The 15671-nt window shown below is 35.4% G+C and overlaps 2 protein-coding genes across 4 annotated transcripts; one reads left to right on the top strand and one right to left on the bottom strand.

Moving 5' to 3' along the window:
* Nucleotides 1–674: 674 nt before the first annotated feature.
* LOC18447437 (myb family transcription factor PHL7) lies at nt 675–9264 on the top strand. 2 transcript variants are annotated; one of them, XM_020675478.2, is made up of 8 exons: nt 675–858; nt 3068–3309; nt 4229–4449; nt 5705–5781; nt 5886–5928; nt 6284–6341; nt 7119–7188; nt 8577–9264. In XM_020675478.2, exons 3-8 carry the CDS (start codon nt 4239–4241, stop codon nt 9108–9110), a joined length of 993 nt encoding a protein of 330 aa, XP_020531137.1. In that variant the 5' UTR covers nt 675–858; nt 3068–3309; nt 4229–4238; the 3' UTR covers nt 9111–9264. The 2 variants fall into 2 exon arrangements, with proteins under 2 accessions (XP_020531137.1, XP_006857596.1); XM_006857534.4 differs by lacking the exon at nt 3068–3309.
* Nucleotides 9265–9382: 118 nt separating this feature from the next.
* Nucleotides 9383–15202, bottom strand: LOC18447436 (Calcium-binding EF-hand family protein). Of its 2 annotated transcripts, none has more exons than XM_006857533.4 (5): nt 14498–15202; nt 11174–11424; nt 10654–10853; nt 10123–10297; nt 9383–9771 (listed from the first exon to the last, which is right to left on the bottom strand). In XM_006857533.4, the coding sequence occupies exons 2-5, from the start codon at nt 11370–11372 to the stop codon at nt 9665–9667; spliced, it is 681 nt and encodes a 226-aa protein (XP_006857595.1). In that variant the 5' UTR covers nt 11373–11424; nt 14498–15202; the 3' UTR covers nt 9383–9664. The 2 variants fall into 2 exon arrangements, with proteins under 2 accessions (XP_006857595.1, XP_088705443.1); XM_088849317.1 differs by lacking the exon at nt 14498–15202 and adding an exon at nt 13631–13724.
* Between the last annotated feature and the right edge of the window lie 469 nt (nt 15203–15671).

The following is a 15671-nucleotide window of genomic DNA, read 5'->3' on the forward strand; positions in this document are numbered from 1 at the left end:
GGTGCAACCTTATAATATAGAACTGCGGGTGCACCTAAAAGATCTATCAAAAAAGATAGTTTCAATGTTCTTAAACGCTTTTGATTGATCATCGGGGATATCGTGATGTATGATCATGAAAAATAAAAAGATTTTAAGCGTCGTACATTATACATTTTATAATTATTATCTGGTCTATTTTTAAGATTTTCATAGATCTACTTGATTTTAATTATTTTTTAAATTTAAAATTTTATAATTAAATATAAAACTAAGTTTTAAAATAATCCTCATAATATTTTATACCATGATAAAATTTGAAGGTGGGCGTTAACCCCACGGCAATGGATGCATCCGTATGCCACCTGCACCCATAAAATAATATATGCAATGTAAAAATTAAATTTTCTCCTCTTTTAAAGCTCACTAAGTAAATAAAAAATAAAATAAAACAAAATTCAAATCATGTGTTTTTTCCCTTGAGAAAATTGTTGAACCATCACTGGATTACGGAGGGTTCCATTTCCATTATTTCAACAAATTTCGGCAAAATTTCGCGTGAATTACGAAGCGAGGGCATTTTCCGTCATTAGAAAAGATGTACAAAATCCACGTTCAACTTTCTTACAGTAAAAAACTCAGAGGTCTTCCTCTCTCTGCCAAAACTTTATTACCCCCACACTCTCTGAGATTCTGAGCCATTATTTTTTCATTTTTCCTTTCTATTCGTAGAAGAAATATCCAGTTGAAAAACCCAATTTCCAGATTAAATTTACCTTTCTTAATAGGCGAGATATTGGGTTTTGTTCATTGTTTTTCTCCCTACCTTTTATTCGCAATCAGGTGAATTGGGTGTCATTCATTTCGCATTTCATGAAGGTATGCATTCATTTTTTATGCTTTGGAAGCTCAATTTCTTGTTTTTATGATGTGCGCTGTGTTTAATTTTGTGTAATATTTGAAAAGGTGCTTCATTTTGGGTTGTACTTTGATTTTTATTGTCTGAGTTTGAGCTTTAGGTTTCATATGATTTTTTTATGTGAATGTGGTTGTGCGATTTACCATGGGTTTTGTTTTGATTTCTTCTAGGACATGTTTTGGTTATTTTCCGTGTTGGGTTTTCATGGAAATGGGCGATCTATTTTGGGAATAAATTCTATTTTTTCTTGAATTTTCTACTTTGATTCTAAATTGATTTTTAGATATGACTATGACTACTCTTGATTCTAAGTGTAGTGATTGTCTTTTGTCTCTGATGAAGAATTTTGGGTTTTTGATTCCCTGTATTCTAATTTTCTATATCTCACTATTTGCTCTCGGAAATTTTGTTGACTTGGGTGTTTTTCTTCTGGGGTGTTTTTAGTTGGAGTAAGATATTGCTTTTTCATTTTCTCTATGTTGGGTTTCTCTGAATTCTAGTCCAAGTTTTTTTTTTTTTTTGTTGGAGCATGATTTCTTCTCCTTTTTTCTCGATAAGAGGGCTTTCTTTATTTTGATAAAGGTGTGAGTCTTCTTTCTGCTTAATTTCTGGTTTTAGTTTACGTGTTCTTCTTGTTTCCTTTTTATGTGATTGGTCTTGATTATAGTACTGTATTTCACTGGCTTTCCCTGTGGCAATTGGGATTTTCTTTTCCTTGTGAAAATTGATATGCTGGGTGCATGTTTGTTCTGAGATTATCTTCTTTCTTGACTTTGAATTTGTAATTCTTGGTTCTTTTTAGAAATTAGAACCTTATTTAGCTGCAGTTTAATCTGAATTTTTCTACTGGATATTGATTTTGACAGTTTCACTCCATATGATATAGTTATTTCTGTTTATAATCTCAACCTCTTAGTTTTGGCTGACCAAAAAATTCATAAATAAAGCTATTTATGCCAATGCTGGAGTGTTATTATACTCGCCACTTATTGGGATACGAGATCTCGCTTTAATCCTGTTTTTTTTTTTTTTTTTTAACTCTTTCTTATGCACAATTTTATCCATTTTAAGATTGGTCATGTATACACTTTTTGTTAGTTACTACTTTTCTTGAGATGAATTTTTTTACTTTTAAGTTGATTAACTTTTTAGTGGTTATTGAGCTGAAGCAAAGATTATCAATGGTTGGGAATTTTATTCGTGAAATGTGAATTTCTTCCAATTTATGAAGTTTCAGTAATGTTCTTGCATCTATTTGCTAGTACTTTGTATTTTCCATGTTCTTGTATCTCTTTGCTAGTACTTTGTATTTTCCATTTATTGTGGGAGATTAGGCCTCTTTTGCGATTTATTCTTTCCCTTTATTTTTTCTGCAATAATATTTATTTATTTATACATTCTTAAGGAGGTTTTTGTCTTCCAATTCTATGTCTCAGTTTCAAAGACCATTTTATTAAACCTTGATGATGATCATGTCGTTTTCAGCTTGGTGACTAAACAGTGTGGTTGGTTCCTCTTTCAATGATTTTATTGAGCACTATGTTTCTAATTCATACAAAGTAATGTTTGAATTCCTTGTTCTGTATAATATTTATTCCCGAGTCATTTCTACAGATATGAGATCTTACATTGTACCGTATTCAATAGTAATTTGTCTAAGATGTTAAGTGGTGAATTTTCATGGATTTCATGAGTTGCTGAATGATACTTTTAATTCTATTTTCTCTTCTCCTCTTCTTGATTTCGTTGTCAAAGAAGTTTCTTATCAGTGCATATGGTACAAATTTAAATGAATAAACACTCAATTGTTCATTAAATTAATGTATGGAAAGAAAGTGCATAGTTTGCACTTTATTTTTCTAGTCTATCACGAGCATGCATTCCTGAATTAGCCAATACTATGTATATATTTATGTACAATTTGTTATCATACCTTTCACATGCTTTTGGATTGCCTACCAAATTTTTCTTCCCTAGAGTTTTTGGATTATGGGGCGGTGGTCTTTCTTTGACCTTATTATGGCCGTGATTTCCTTTTCCTATGTCAATAGCGGGAGTATTTATTTTGGGGCTGTGATCTTTCTTTGACCTTAATATGACCGTGATTTCCTTTTCCTATGTCAATTGTGGGAGTATTACTCTTACCCTCCTTCCCTGTCTTCTTCTCAGGATGTAGGTTGAGTAAATTTTGTGGAATTGAAAGCGGCTATAGATAGTGGCTCTTCCTGACATTGATAACTTGAGGCAATTTGTCATTGGAATGCTCACCTTAGCAATCAGGGAAACATATAGTGGTGCTCTGTAGGATCATTGCGATGGTTCAATTTTTCATTTTCTTAAAGAAAATGATCAGATTTTTCAATTCAAATATGACTTATGAAATCTGAATGTTGTTAATTCATGAAGTTCAGGTTGGTGCTTCATCTGTCATGGGTTTTGTCCCACTCTGAAACTGTTAGTACAGTGGCCCATTGTAAATAGTACAGTGGAAAAGAAAAAAAAAAAAAAACTGATAATGTCTTTTCTTTCCTATTGTAAAAGTTGCCTTAGAAGTTCGCTATCCTCTCGAATGCAAAAGTGCTAACAAACACCACTGCATTGACTGCCATGTGATAACCAAATGGGTGAAAACAGTCCATTCTAAGCTCTTCTTAAATGCAGCCTTACGCTTTTCCAACCACCATAAACTTACACAGGGGCTTAGTTCTTCTGAATTTTTTACTGGAGAGTGAACTTCCTTGTTCCTACTTATTGGGCAGAAGTTTGTGTCATTAATCGGTATCTGGTTTCATGCTTTTGCACTAGGGCTCTGGGATTTATTCTTGCATTCACTTTGTAATCCTGTCTGGATGGTGGATGATTCTTGAATTTGAAATACAAATTGGTAATGTACTGTGAAACATACAAAATTGTAAATCTCCTTTTTTGTTTATTGATGCCATTTCATTTCCTTCTTTCCTGCAACTACTTTTCCTTACCAGATTTTTACTCTTGTAGTCCTTTTGTTCTTTGTCCTATATTCATTTTTTTGGGTCTCCTTTTGAGTTCTTTCTTCCATAGTTCTCCTTATTTTTGGTGATCTTTTTCTTCAGCTTATCCTTGTTTAGCTTTATTTGTCTGAATTCTATATATACGCATTCTTTAATCTTGAAAATTTATGTCTTATTATGTTTATATGTATTTTCTCAACTTACAATGAAACTTGTTTTGTTCCCGTACTCTTACTAATTGTACTAATCACAACTTGTATGATAGGCTTTCAAGCCCCTAATCTGTTCAAAACTTCAAATAATGTGAGATCTTGAATCTCAAAATATTCTGCTTTTGTAGTTTGTGATAAATGTATCATCCAAAGAACATTTCTAGTACTACCCTGGTGCCCACCAAGCCATCATCTCGTGATCCACAAATTGATAATGCTAAGATGGCTGCAAATAGTGGAGGGAACCCCGTTAACAACTCAAATATGGCTTCAAGGCAGCGACTGAGGTGGACAAATGAGCTTCATGAGCGCTTTGTGGATGCTGTTGCACAGCTTGGTGGACCGGATAGTGAGTACCATCTATCCTCTTAAATTGGATTAATTTGTTGTCAAAACTCTATTTAGAAATTTACCCAGAACAGAGATGCATAAATCAAGTTTAACTGCAAGGATTTTGTGTCACTTGGAATCATATTTGGCGCGAGAGCAACTCTCTTGTGGATACCCTGGTCAAAGAGGGAGTTGTAATCCCGTAGCCCGACCAGCTTGGGACCTTTTGAGGTTCCCACTTTAGAGAGGAGCTTTCTATTTCGTTTTTGGTTTTTTTCTGTTTGTCGATTGTACTAGGCCCCTTCTCAGGGGCTACAGTTTGTAACAACAACTTACAGTAATACAATGTTAACAATCAAAAAAAAAAAAATGTTTTACTGCAAGGATTATCAAAACAAACTGGTGTTAGAATCATTTATATACGAATCCTATTGTATCTGGAGCACTTTTTAGGGGCATAAGCTTGTATCAAGTATTTTATTCTAATAAAATTTGATTACCTGTGGAGAAAACGTCTAACTACATGAGAAGTTATGTTTTAGACTAATTAATGGCATGTGTACTGCCAAATGTGCAAGGACAACAGTCACAATTGCGAAATATTGAAACAATTAGGAAAACAATGCAAGGAAACAAAAGAAAGTTTGGCAGATATGAAAAAAGGACATTATCTCAGTCCATTTTTAGAAATGGATATGCCAATAATTTTGCAATATCTGGCTCAGGTAGGTAAATTTGAACATATTTAGGGGACATTGAGGCTTTCTGAGATTATCAGGAAGCATTATTAATTGTATTGGCCTCTAATCAGAGGAAATTATGAAGAGAAGCATTAGTACTTGATTTCTTTTATTGCTTTAGAAGAATTGGACTATCAAAACAGAACATTAATTGTTTGAGGAAGCAATATTATTACTTTAACATAGAACAATATATTATGGGGGAACACTAATTATGGAATAAGTTTTAAAAAAAACCATCATTAAAAAAAACTTAAGTATTAAATGTAAGACTAATCAAATAAGACAAAAGAAATTATGAGGGATGTGTCTGGTTGGTGGAAGTTATAGTATTAATATTGTAGTTCTATTTTCTCTTGTTCCGGGGCTCTATTCATTTTATTACATTCTTCATTGCTTGTTGAGGACAGTTGTTTTTATCATTGGTGACAAAAATGGGAGGCACATTAATTATTGCCAAAGCAAATAGTAGCATTCCTTATTATATCATTCTGGTTTTTTATTATTTTATTAGAGGATCTTTTTCTTCTACAGGGGCTACTCCAAAAGGTGTTTTAAGAGTTATGGGTGTGCAAGGATTAACCATATATCACGTCAAGAGTCATTTACAGGTAATTCTCAACTGCAGAAGATAAAACATTCTTCTTGTCATCATCTTTTATTATATTTCATAGTTATCATGTATTGGCTTGTACTAATTTTAATATACATCCAGAAATATCGACTGGCAAAATATCTTCCTGAGTCGTCATCTGATGGTAAGTGGGTTAGATTTCTTAGTTTTCACCAGGGGTGATATTTATTTTTAACTGAATATGTAATGTATGTGGCCTGTGTGAGGTGTTTGCTAGACAGCTGGTGCATCTTCCATCCTCTCCCTTTGATGAACAGTGGCAATTCGCAATGTTCTCAGTGAGGGATATGCAACTGGCACAGTTGATATCCACTGTTTGTTGGTGAGAGTGGAAGGTGGGATGCCCCAGCTGTGTACCATATAGCATCCACAAGCGGTGTATGATGTATTTTATCTCTTTCAAGGTGGATTTGTTGCAACTTTGAGTATTTTTTTTGATAGTGCATGATAAATTACTGTTGATTCTCTGTTTCATGCAGGAACAAAACCTGACAGGAAAGAATCTGCTGACATGTTGTCTAACTTAGATGCTGCATCGTAAGTATCGAGTCCTGCATGTCACCATTGTTTTTTGTGGATAGACAACACTCTACTCTATTTTGGACTTAGAAGTTTGTTTCCTTTTTTTCATGGTTCGCTAAGAAGGATTTTAAGATGATCTATTCATATTTCATAATTTTCTTACTTATTCTTTTGTATTTTTGGATGGCCTATTAATAGTTTTCTTTTCATCAATCTATCTACTTGAACATGTGAAATTACTCCATCTAGATGAGATTCTTTTTTTCTTTTTTTTTTTAAGCTATCAAAAGTCATATGTTACTCATGTGATTATGGGTGTTACATTAGAGTTTTGGCAAAAACTTAATATGAAATTGGAAATACTAGACAAAAATCTATTTGGAATTGGATCTTTCAGTATACGATATGGAAATGGAAATACTGAAAATTATTAGGTTATATTTTCAGAAATTGAACCCTTCTATGTACTTGTTGGGCCTGAAAATTTAATTATTTTAGTAAATGCTTTTTTTGAGTGTCCTGGGATGGTCATCCAAGTGGTGTTTCCCTCTGTCTCTCTCATCCAAGTGGTGTTTCTCTCTCTTCTATATTCAGTTATTAATTTATAGTCCGTATCAGTAGCTTTTTCTAGAAAATAATGGAAAGTCAGCCACTAAAAAATATTTCGTCTTTTCTTTTAGGGAAATATTATATGCCTCAATCGTGTTCGTTCTTCCATATAAAATACAAGATTTACAACTTTTCATGCAGAGGAATCAAACCAGATGCTTATTCTATTTATGTTGTTTCCAGAGGAATGCAAATAACTGAAGCATTGAGGATGCAGATGGAGGTGCAGAAACGACTGCACGAGCAACTAGAGGCAAGTTCATTTTCTACATAAAAGACTGTATTCTTGCTTTTGAAGAATCGAGTTTACCAATGCTTGTTTCAAGATATTTGTTACTTTTCCTTTGCATGCAGCATTTTAAGTGCGATTTGGATTGAGAAAGTATAGCATGCACCAGTTATATATGGCATGTGGTATACCATGGAGCATCCACCATCCTCTTCTGTCGATGGATGTTTGAGATTTACTGTAACTGCATGAACATCCATCGTCGGGAAATGTTGTTAATCTTATGTTTATCATTGGTAATGGATAGTGAATGCTTCTGTTTGTGTATTATATTCCACATACCAGCGGTGTATGCTAGGCCTTCCCTATTCGATTTATCCAGAGACATCTGTAGCAACTTCCATGAAGTATAACGCTGTATCTTCCATGTGTTTGGTCAACAATTTTCAACAGGGTGTGGCTTCTACACTCTTCTAAAACGAACTACAAGTTTTTTTAAGGAAAAAGAAAAAAAAAACAAATAAAGGGAGCAACCTTTCTATTTTGAGTGGCTAATCTGTGATTTGAACCATGAACACCAGTGGAATAGTATCTAGTTTTTCTTGATTAGGGAAGCTCGGTTTTGAAGATCGGGTGAAAGGCTTGATCTTTTTGTCTTCTGCGAAGGTTGCGGGGCTTTCTTCTAGCACTCTTAGATAATTGAGCTGTGTTACTGTTTTTTATTATTGATGGGCAGTTGTGGATTGAAACCCTAGATGCTAGTGTGCTCTCTAACCACAAGGACGAGGCTGAAAACCCCATTTTGAGGGGAATTTCTAGTTTCCTATTAATCTCATATTAGTAAAATTGTGCGCATGCATGGGGAGGCAAACTAAGTGGGTGACCTGGCTTTCTAATATGGTTCTTTTTAAAAATCATGTGGTGAGTTTAGAGGGTCATCTTTTGATTTGAGTTGATCTCAACTCTCTGTTTCTGTTTATATCAGTATACAGGGTCCCCTGCTTCCCTAATGTAAATCAGATGACATTTTATATATTACAAGAAAGTGGATATTTCTCTTGGGAATATGCATCCGAAGGATTAATGTGTTTCAAGCTTTCCTTCATTTTCTTTACTATATTTGCCTTTTGTGAAATTTTCTTATTTCCAAAGTCTATAGCTTGTCTTTCAAGAATAAGAAGTTACATTATGCATCAAAAAAAGAAGAATAAGAAGTTACATTTCTTTGATGATTATTGTTATTACTATTTCCACCACAACCACCACCACCACCCCAGTACTATAATCACTGACACCACTGTCATAATTGTCATGTGTAATGAGCATTGTGACTGCTAATTGTCGTTGTGTTATTATTATTATTATTATTTATTTTTATAACTAATACTCAAATATTGGCTGTTGTTCATCAGGTGCAGAGGCAGCTCCAGCTACGCATCGAAGCCCAGGGCAAGTACCTCCAAAAAATAATTGAAGAACAACAGAGGCTGAGTGGTGTGCTTGCCGGAACTCCAGCTATTGTGCCAGAATCCGGTGACCACATGCCAGAACCTGATGCAAAAACTGACCCAGCAACCCCAGCTGTCACCTCTGAGGCCCCTTTAAAAGATGAACCCACAAAAACAAAGTGTTTGGTAGCTAAGAGTTTCTCACAGGAGGAATCATTCTCTTCAAGGCATGAGCCTCCCACTCCCGACTCTGGCTCCCCTGGATCAAGCCCTTGTGCTGAAAGGCCTGTAAAGAAGCAACGTGGGCTTGAGCCTAGTGGGCTAGGTGGGCTAGGTCACCCAATACTCGAGTCAAGCTCTGGGTCAGTTTTTAGGCAGGCAGATATGTGCTCTGCTTACTCCTCTTTGGAGGGGGTTTCGGGACGTTTCGATTCACTGGGGTCGGTGTCTCTTTGTGAGAGAGAAGGGTTTGGGGATGCTTCTGGGGCCGAGTTATAGGAAATTGGAGGCGTTTTTCGTCCTAGTCTTTGAAGTTCATGTTTTCGAGTTTGCTCCATTTTACTTCTTTTTTCTCTTGATGTATGTTTAGACTGCAGAATTCGAATTAAAGCTGTATGTGACATTTTAATGAATATGTACCAGTTATAATGCAGAATGGCTTCTGTCCATAGCCCCTAAGTTAAAAGAACAAGGACCAGTTCATCCGTGCAATTACCCTGTGGAATGCGCCCCTCTCTCTCTCTCTCTCTCAATTAGAAGAATCCATTCAATTTATAACATACTCAAGAATCTCATATATTAAGATCCGTAAGTTCCATGGTTCTCGCCAGCAAACAAAATGTGATTGTGCCTGTTCATTGTATTTACATGAGCATCTCTGCACCCCCTAAAGTAATAATTTGAAGGATTAAAATGTCAAATTCTCTATTCTCCAATTATTCATGTAGAAATTTCCTGATAAAATTCCACAGAAAACGCATTTCCATGGTGCATGCACAAGGCCACCAGTGATCTAAAATATAGAAAGGAATCACAATTAAGAAGCAAAACGTTTACTCCTCATCTTCCTCTTCATCAGCATCAATCCCCACCCAATGAGTGAAGGCAAATAAGAACTCTTTGAATGAAACCATTCCATTTTTGTCCCAGTCCATTTCCTCTGCAACAATATGAATATTATGAGAAAAGAAAAAGCAAAAGAAACAACCGAAAACAGCTCCATCAGGGGTACAAACAGGCTGGGTCAACCTGACTCGGCAGGGTCCAAACCAGACCCAGACCTAGCAAGGTAAAGGGTTTTCGGATATGAACCCGATCCCCTATACTGTCAAGCATCAATTGTCAAAAACTGTAACCAAAATCATCTCATAAATGATAGTCGAGGCTACATGTAGAATTGTATGCTATATCATCATATATCATAATAGAATGTATCATCATATATCATAATAGAATGCCTTCACAGACGCACACACGTGTGCATGCAAAAAAACACAGAGAGAGGCCAAACCAAATCTTCTCATGGCGATGCGACCAGATGAGCGCTCGCCTGAAGTTGTTTCATTGATTGCTTGCACCATCTCATACTTGCTAACATACCCATCCTTGTTTTTGTCCAGAAAAACAAAGGCATTAACCAGCTTTTCGAATGTTGACTCGAGTTGTGGCAACCCCAGTTTAAGTTTCTATAGATAGTTGAGGAAAAAGAGATCCGGAAAATATAACCCAACTTCTAGAAATCTTTCCTTTGAAGTCTAGGCCAAAGACAACGGGCATTTAGTCAGGTCGGTGAAAGAAGCAAATTATCCTAAAAAATATCAGTTTTATATTAATGAAAATGTATAATATAGTACAGTCAAGTCCTCTAGTACTTGTGTAAAAATAAAATCACCTAAGATACCGATAATTCAACACCACATGTACAAGAGGGAGAGATATATAATCACAAAGATACCCAAAAGTTAAATCAAGTGTACAAGAAGAGATACTAAAATACCCAAAATTTAACATCAAATTTATGAGAGAGAGAGATTAAGGATACAGCAGGAAGAACGGCTGGCTCTTTGAGAAGATAGACGAGGCAGAGGAGTACAATGAATTCGTTGAATTTCATTCCCTGCGTCTCGCTTATATCGCATGCCTCAAAGAGATCACTCACCTCTTCCTCCGTAAATGAAATCTGAAGTTTGTTGAAACAGTGCTTCAGTTCTTCAGGATCTATACTCCCATTCGAATCCTCATCTACCAACACAGAAAAGAACTCTCCATATTTTATTTTGATTCCACTTCACATAAAATAAAGATATAAAGTTAATCATCAAGAGAAATGAAAGATATGTTCAACTGACCATATCTTAGGAACTTTCTTAAAAAGCTAAAAAATCCGATATCCATATATAATTGAAAAAGATGTAATCTTCATTCTTCACTATTTGGTGCAATTAAAAAGATATTTTTTTTTGGGTAAATCAGAATGAGCTTTCAGAGGTGATTAAGTTTTAACAATAAAAAAATAGCAATAAAAATACACAAAAAGGCCACAGGGGAGAAAGAAAACTCACCAAATTGTTCAAAAATGGTCTTAACATTTCTTAAGTTCTCATCGATTTTTGGGAACTTCATTATTATACTGTTAAAAGATTTCACAGTCGTCCCCTCAGCAGCTTTGCGCCGCATGGCTTCTACCATCTTTGCCTCAAGCTTTGAAATTGGAAGGCCTTGCCTTCTTGGGGAGTCGCATTTCCCAATGACGCCACCCATTCTAGCCCAATAACAATAATAATGGCATATAGCCTAGAGGCCTACTATTTGCCTGCAAAAAAAAAAATGAAAAAAAAGAAAGCCAAAGACACAGGTTTATAAGTAAAAGAGAAAGTATGTGCATTAGCTGTTATAGCCCCTATATGGAAACATGCCATGAGTTTTTTTTTCAACAATATCCTGACTCAATTGGAAACTCCAATTTGGACTAAAAAACATCATTTTGACAAAAATAATTCTTGAAAAAAAGGGGTGGAGGAATAGCCAACAAAAGGATCATCATCATCATCCAAGCCTTATCCCAACTATTTAGGGTTGGCTACATGAATCCTGTTCCACCATTCTGCGCTATCAAGTGTAGGTCCAGCTCTCAGTCAAACCATATCTCTTCTCATTACTTCCATGCATATCCTTTTGGGCCTTCCGCTTGACTTTTTAGAGCCTTCCACTTGAACTAATTCGCCCCTCCTCACCAATGTTGTATTAGGTCCACCGTGCCCATGACCAGCCCACTTAAGTCTACTTTCCCTCATATTATCGCCTATTATAGCCACCCCTAAGTTCCCTCAAATACCCAACAGAACGATGTGATCCTCAATTATTTTGGTTCTTGGCAATGGCCAAAACCCAAAATTGCAAGATTCCATGAGTAAAGAAATTTATGGTCACTCTGCTCTGCCAAAGAAAGCCTATTTGTTTCGGGGAAAGTATACTACAAACCAATGGACTATGATGTTTGGTACACCAGAGGGCCATCCACTATCCATCCTGATGATGGACACCAGAGATTAGTGCTAATGAAAACTACCAGGCCATTCACCTTAGGTACACTTAATATCCATTGTCTATCATTTGATACAGATAGTGGGTACACCATTGGAGTACCATATACGATCTCCAATATATTATGTTTGTTTTAATGGTATTGGACAAACTGGGTAATGAATACTAGAAGGGCTGAGAGGAACACATGTGAGGAATGTTAACCAAAGTTAAAGCCTCCTCTACAGGTTTAGAGATATTCAGGAATATAATAACAGGTATGCTGCAACTCAAATTCTTGAGGTGACAGTAGTTTTGTGCTAACCATGACGTTCTTACTTTTTTCTTATTCCTTTTTCTAAAGTAGCTACAGTTATCTACATTATCTTTCTATTAGTTTTGCACTGACCGGATATATATATATATATATATATATATATATATACACGTATCCTTTGGAGTTGGCACCACTGAGAGCTAGTTTGATAGACATCATGATAATGAGGTGCCTGATTGTTGCTTTTGGACACTTAAACAAATTTAGATGCAGTACTTTCTGATTGCAAGAAATCATTATCCAGAGATGGCTATCCTAGAGATTAAATAGCATAATCCCAATTAAAACTTCATATAATTCTAGAGAAGCTTCAAATGCTTAAAACTTCATTAACAGAAAAGTATATGATTTAGTCAGAGTCAACAACCATCCAAAATAACCATCTCCAAAATTAGCTATCGCTTTATAATTTTATACAGTGTTACATTGTATGTTTGTCCTTTGGAGATACTTCTCAGTGTCCAATTTGATGCTCATTAATTTGTTTTCGCTAAGTTATTTGATGTTCGATAAAATTAAGTTACGGACAAAAATTATTCCACTTGAGATGGTTTTTTACAGCCGAAATAAGAATTTCTTTAATCCAGACTATAAATACATTTATGATCATCTTATTGTTCTCCTAACCAGTTTTTGAGCATAAGGCATGCAATCACATTACAATATGGCAGACTTCAGATCTCATTATTTTTCAAGTATCAAGCTTCAAAGCAAGGAAGCTCTACTGGTTCTTCCAGTGAGAAATAATGCCTACCATAGTAAGGAAGCAAAGACAGAATAGTATAGCTATTAAAACATATCATTCTCATATCATACAATGGTTCATGAAATACTTGCCGGATACTAATCATGACAAAATCTCCATATGGTAACCTCAGCAAGCACTTGAAGTTGAAATATTTTGTGAAGTAAATAAACAAAAAAGCTACACCATGTGTCTTACCAATGGATCAAAGCATCAAAGGCCAAAGCATGAAGTGAGAATCAAGATAATGAGAAGATAACTAAACAAAGCTGCCTCAGGAAAATCTATATAACCCAACAAATCAGGAACCACCTACTCTTAGATAAAGCAAAAGATCGGGAAGAAAGTTTGAAAATAAAAAAAGATGACCAGTTTGATTCGTAACCAAGCTTCCCTAGATTCAGAGAACAATACCACAAGAAAAACATATCATCATGGTACCCAATAGCAGAACGATTGCAGCATATTTGCAGATCATAAAGCCTAGAAAATAAAGCAAGAAAGACTAGGCAACCAAAGTTAAAAGAGAACAGGTAAAAGAAAGATGTGAAATGGGGGACCCTTGCATGCATCATAGTTCAAAGAACCACCAGCATATTCAAATAGTAAAAAGAGGATGCCCACTCTCCCTATTATTGAATTTGTATCAAGAACCAAAAATTTGAAAGAAAAAGTCCTGAAAAAGATTTGTAGCAAGATAATATCAAGTTATCAACACAGCCGCTTTTTGAGAGGAAAGTAACTCACAATTGCTCTTAGAAGAAAATAAAACAAGTGTTTACAGGTGTAATAATGCATATTATCAAGAAAAACTCAACAATTTGAGATCATTATATATAAATGTAAGCATAATTATCCTAGCATGATATAGGACATACTTATTAACATCATACAGTCCCAATTCATGCTAAAAGTCCAAAAAAGAGAATAAAGGCAAAAAAGCTGCCTATTTGAAGAAAAAGGAATCAAAATACCACCTTTTTAGAAAGAAATGAACATGTCCTGTTATTCCAACCATAAGTTTTTAAACATCAGAAAATTCCTCTGGTGACATATCAATTTTTAAGATTGAATAACAAATAGTATGAATTTACATAGGGGACAATTTGAATGTATATTAAAACTACATAGCTACAAAAAACAACAGAGAAGACAAAATAAACTTCTAGAAGGCTCATTATATATAGCAAATGCATGGAGAGAGAGAGAGAGAGAGAGAGAGAGAGATCAATTCACATAAAAGGAAATGATAGAAAAATCAGATCAAAGCCACAAACTCACCCTGTTCTCCAATGGAACCACAATTCAATGAAACCTCCAAAAGGTGAAAGCTTTAGGGGAAGATAAAGAGAGCCCAATTGATGAAATCCAAACCATATAAACTTTGTTAAAAGAAATAGCCGTTGCAATCCCAACACTTGGAAGCATACAACCTCGCCACGACCATTTGGTGGAAAAAGACAGATGGAACAGGATGAGAAGGAGAGATAGAGACGGAGAGCCTAGAGAGAGAAAACCATGAAATGGGTGCTTCCAAGGCAAGGGATGAGAAAGAAAGATGTGGGTGCTTGTAATTATGGAATGATAGCACAGAGATGGTTTAGAAAGAGAAAAACAAGAAACGGGTACTTCTAAACATAGTAGAAATGTCGTGTTTTTTCAACCAGAGAGAAAAGAAAACGCATTAAAAGAGAGACAAACAATAGGTGGGTGCTTCTGAAAATAGTAACGATGGTTCGTTTCAATAAGAAGGAGAGACACAGAAAGGGGGGGGATCCTAGAGAGAAAATCAAGAAATGGGTAGCTCTAGAGAGAGAAAATGAAGAAATGGGTAGCTCTAAACATTGTACAGTAATGGTTCTTTCAAGCTTCAATGAGGGAGAAGAAATGGGAACCGCCAATTCTGGATGGTTTTTAGAGAGAGAAAGTGGGGTGCCGCTAATGTGAGAGAGATAGGGAGGCGTTTTTTCAACATGGTTTCTCAATATTGTTACTTGATTGGGTGGTCATTTGGTTTTCTCTCTCCAAGATTGAAGGTACAGTTACCACGTGAGAGCATCTTAGAGAGACACAGATTTGATTGCGAAAAAACAGTTTTTTGAAACGTCCACCAGGAGCTTCATTATTGAGGAAATGACTAAAATAGCCTCTATATTTCTAAAATTGATAATCACATCCCCGTGATATTTTGAGGTGCTCCCAAGGGAAATCATGAGTTTGTGACCAAATGTCATCGTGGCCACTCTTGTTCTGTGAGAGAGAGAGAGAGAGAGAGAGAGTTTGGGCCTCAAGCACTCTCCCCCAACCCTGGTGCTTTTTTTTTTTTTTTTTTTTTTTTTTTTTTTTAACCAGACTTGACCGGATGTATAGATCTAACCTCAAATCCAATTATGAGTCGAAATTTTGAACCCAAAAATTAAATCCAAATTCAAAATCTAGACTCAAATACTATTCA

This window comes from Amborella trichopoda, chromosome 10, assembly GCF_054954075.1.
Source record: "Amborella trichopoda isolate Santa Cruz 75 chromosome 10, AtrichopodaSantaCruz75HAP2 v2.0, whole genome shotgun sequence".
NCBI classification, from domain to species: Eukaryota; Viridiplantae; Streptophyta; class Magnoliopsida; order Amborellales; family Amborellaceae; genus Amborella; species Amborella trichopoda.

Excerpts from the sequence above, each read along its gene's own strand:
- LOC18447436 (XM_006857533.4), bottom strand. The coding sequence starts at position 11,372 with ATGGGTGGCGTCATTGGGAAATGCGACTCCCCAAGAAGGCAAGGCCTT. Across the intron at positions 10,854-11,173 it reads GACCATTTTTGAACAATTTG|ATGAGGATTCGAATGGGAGT; the intron begins GTGAGTTTTCTT and ends CTGTGTTGGTAG. Across the intron at positions 10,298-10,653 it reads AGCCAGCCGTTCTTCCTGCT|AAACTTAAACTGGGGTTGCC; the intron begins GTATCCTTAATC and ends AACTATCTATAG.
- LOC18447437 (XM_020675478.2), top strand. The coding sequence starts at position 4,239 with ATGTATCATCCAAAGAACATTTCTAGTACTACCCTGGTGCCCACCAAG. Across the intron at positions 4,450-5,704 it reads ACAGCTTGGTGGACCGGATA|GGGCTACTCCAAAAGGTGTT; the intron begins GTGAGTACCATC and ends TTTCTTCTACAG. Across the intron at positions 5,929-6,283 it reads TCCTGAGTCGTCATCTGATG|GAACAAAACCTGACAGGAAA; the intron begins GTAAGTGGGTTA and ends TGTTTCATGCAG.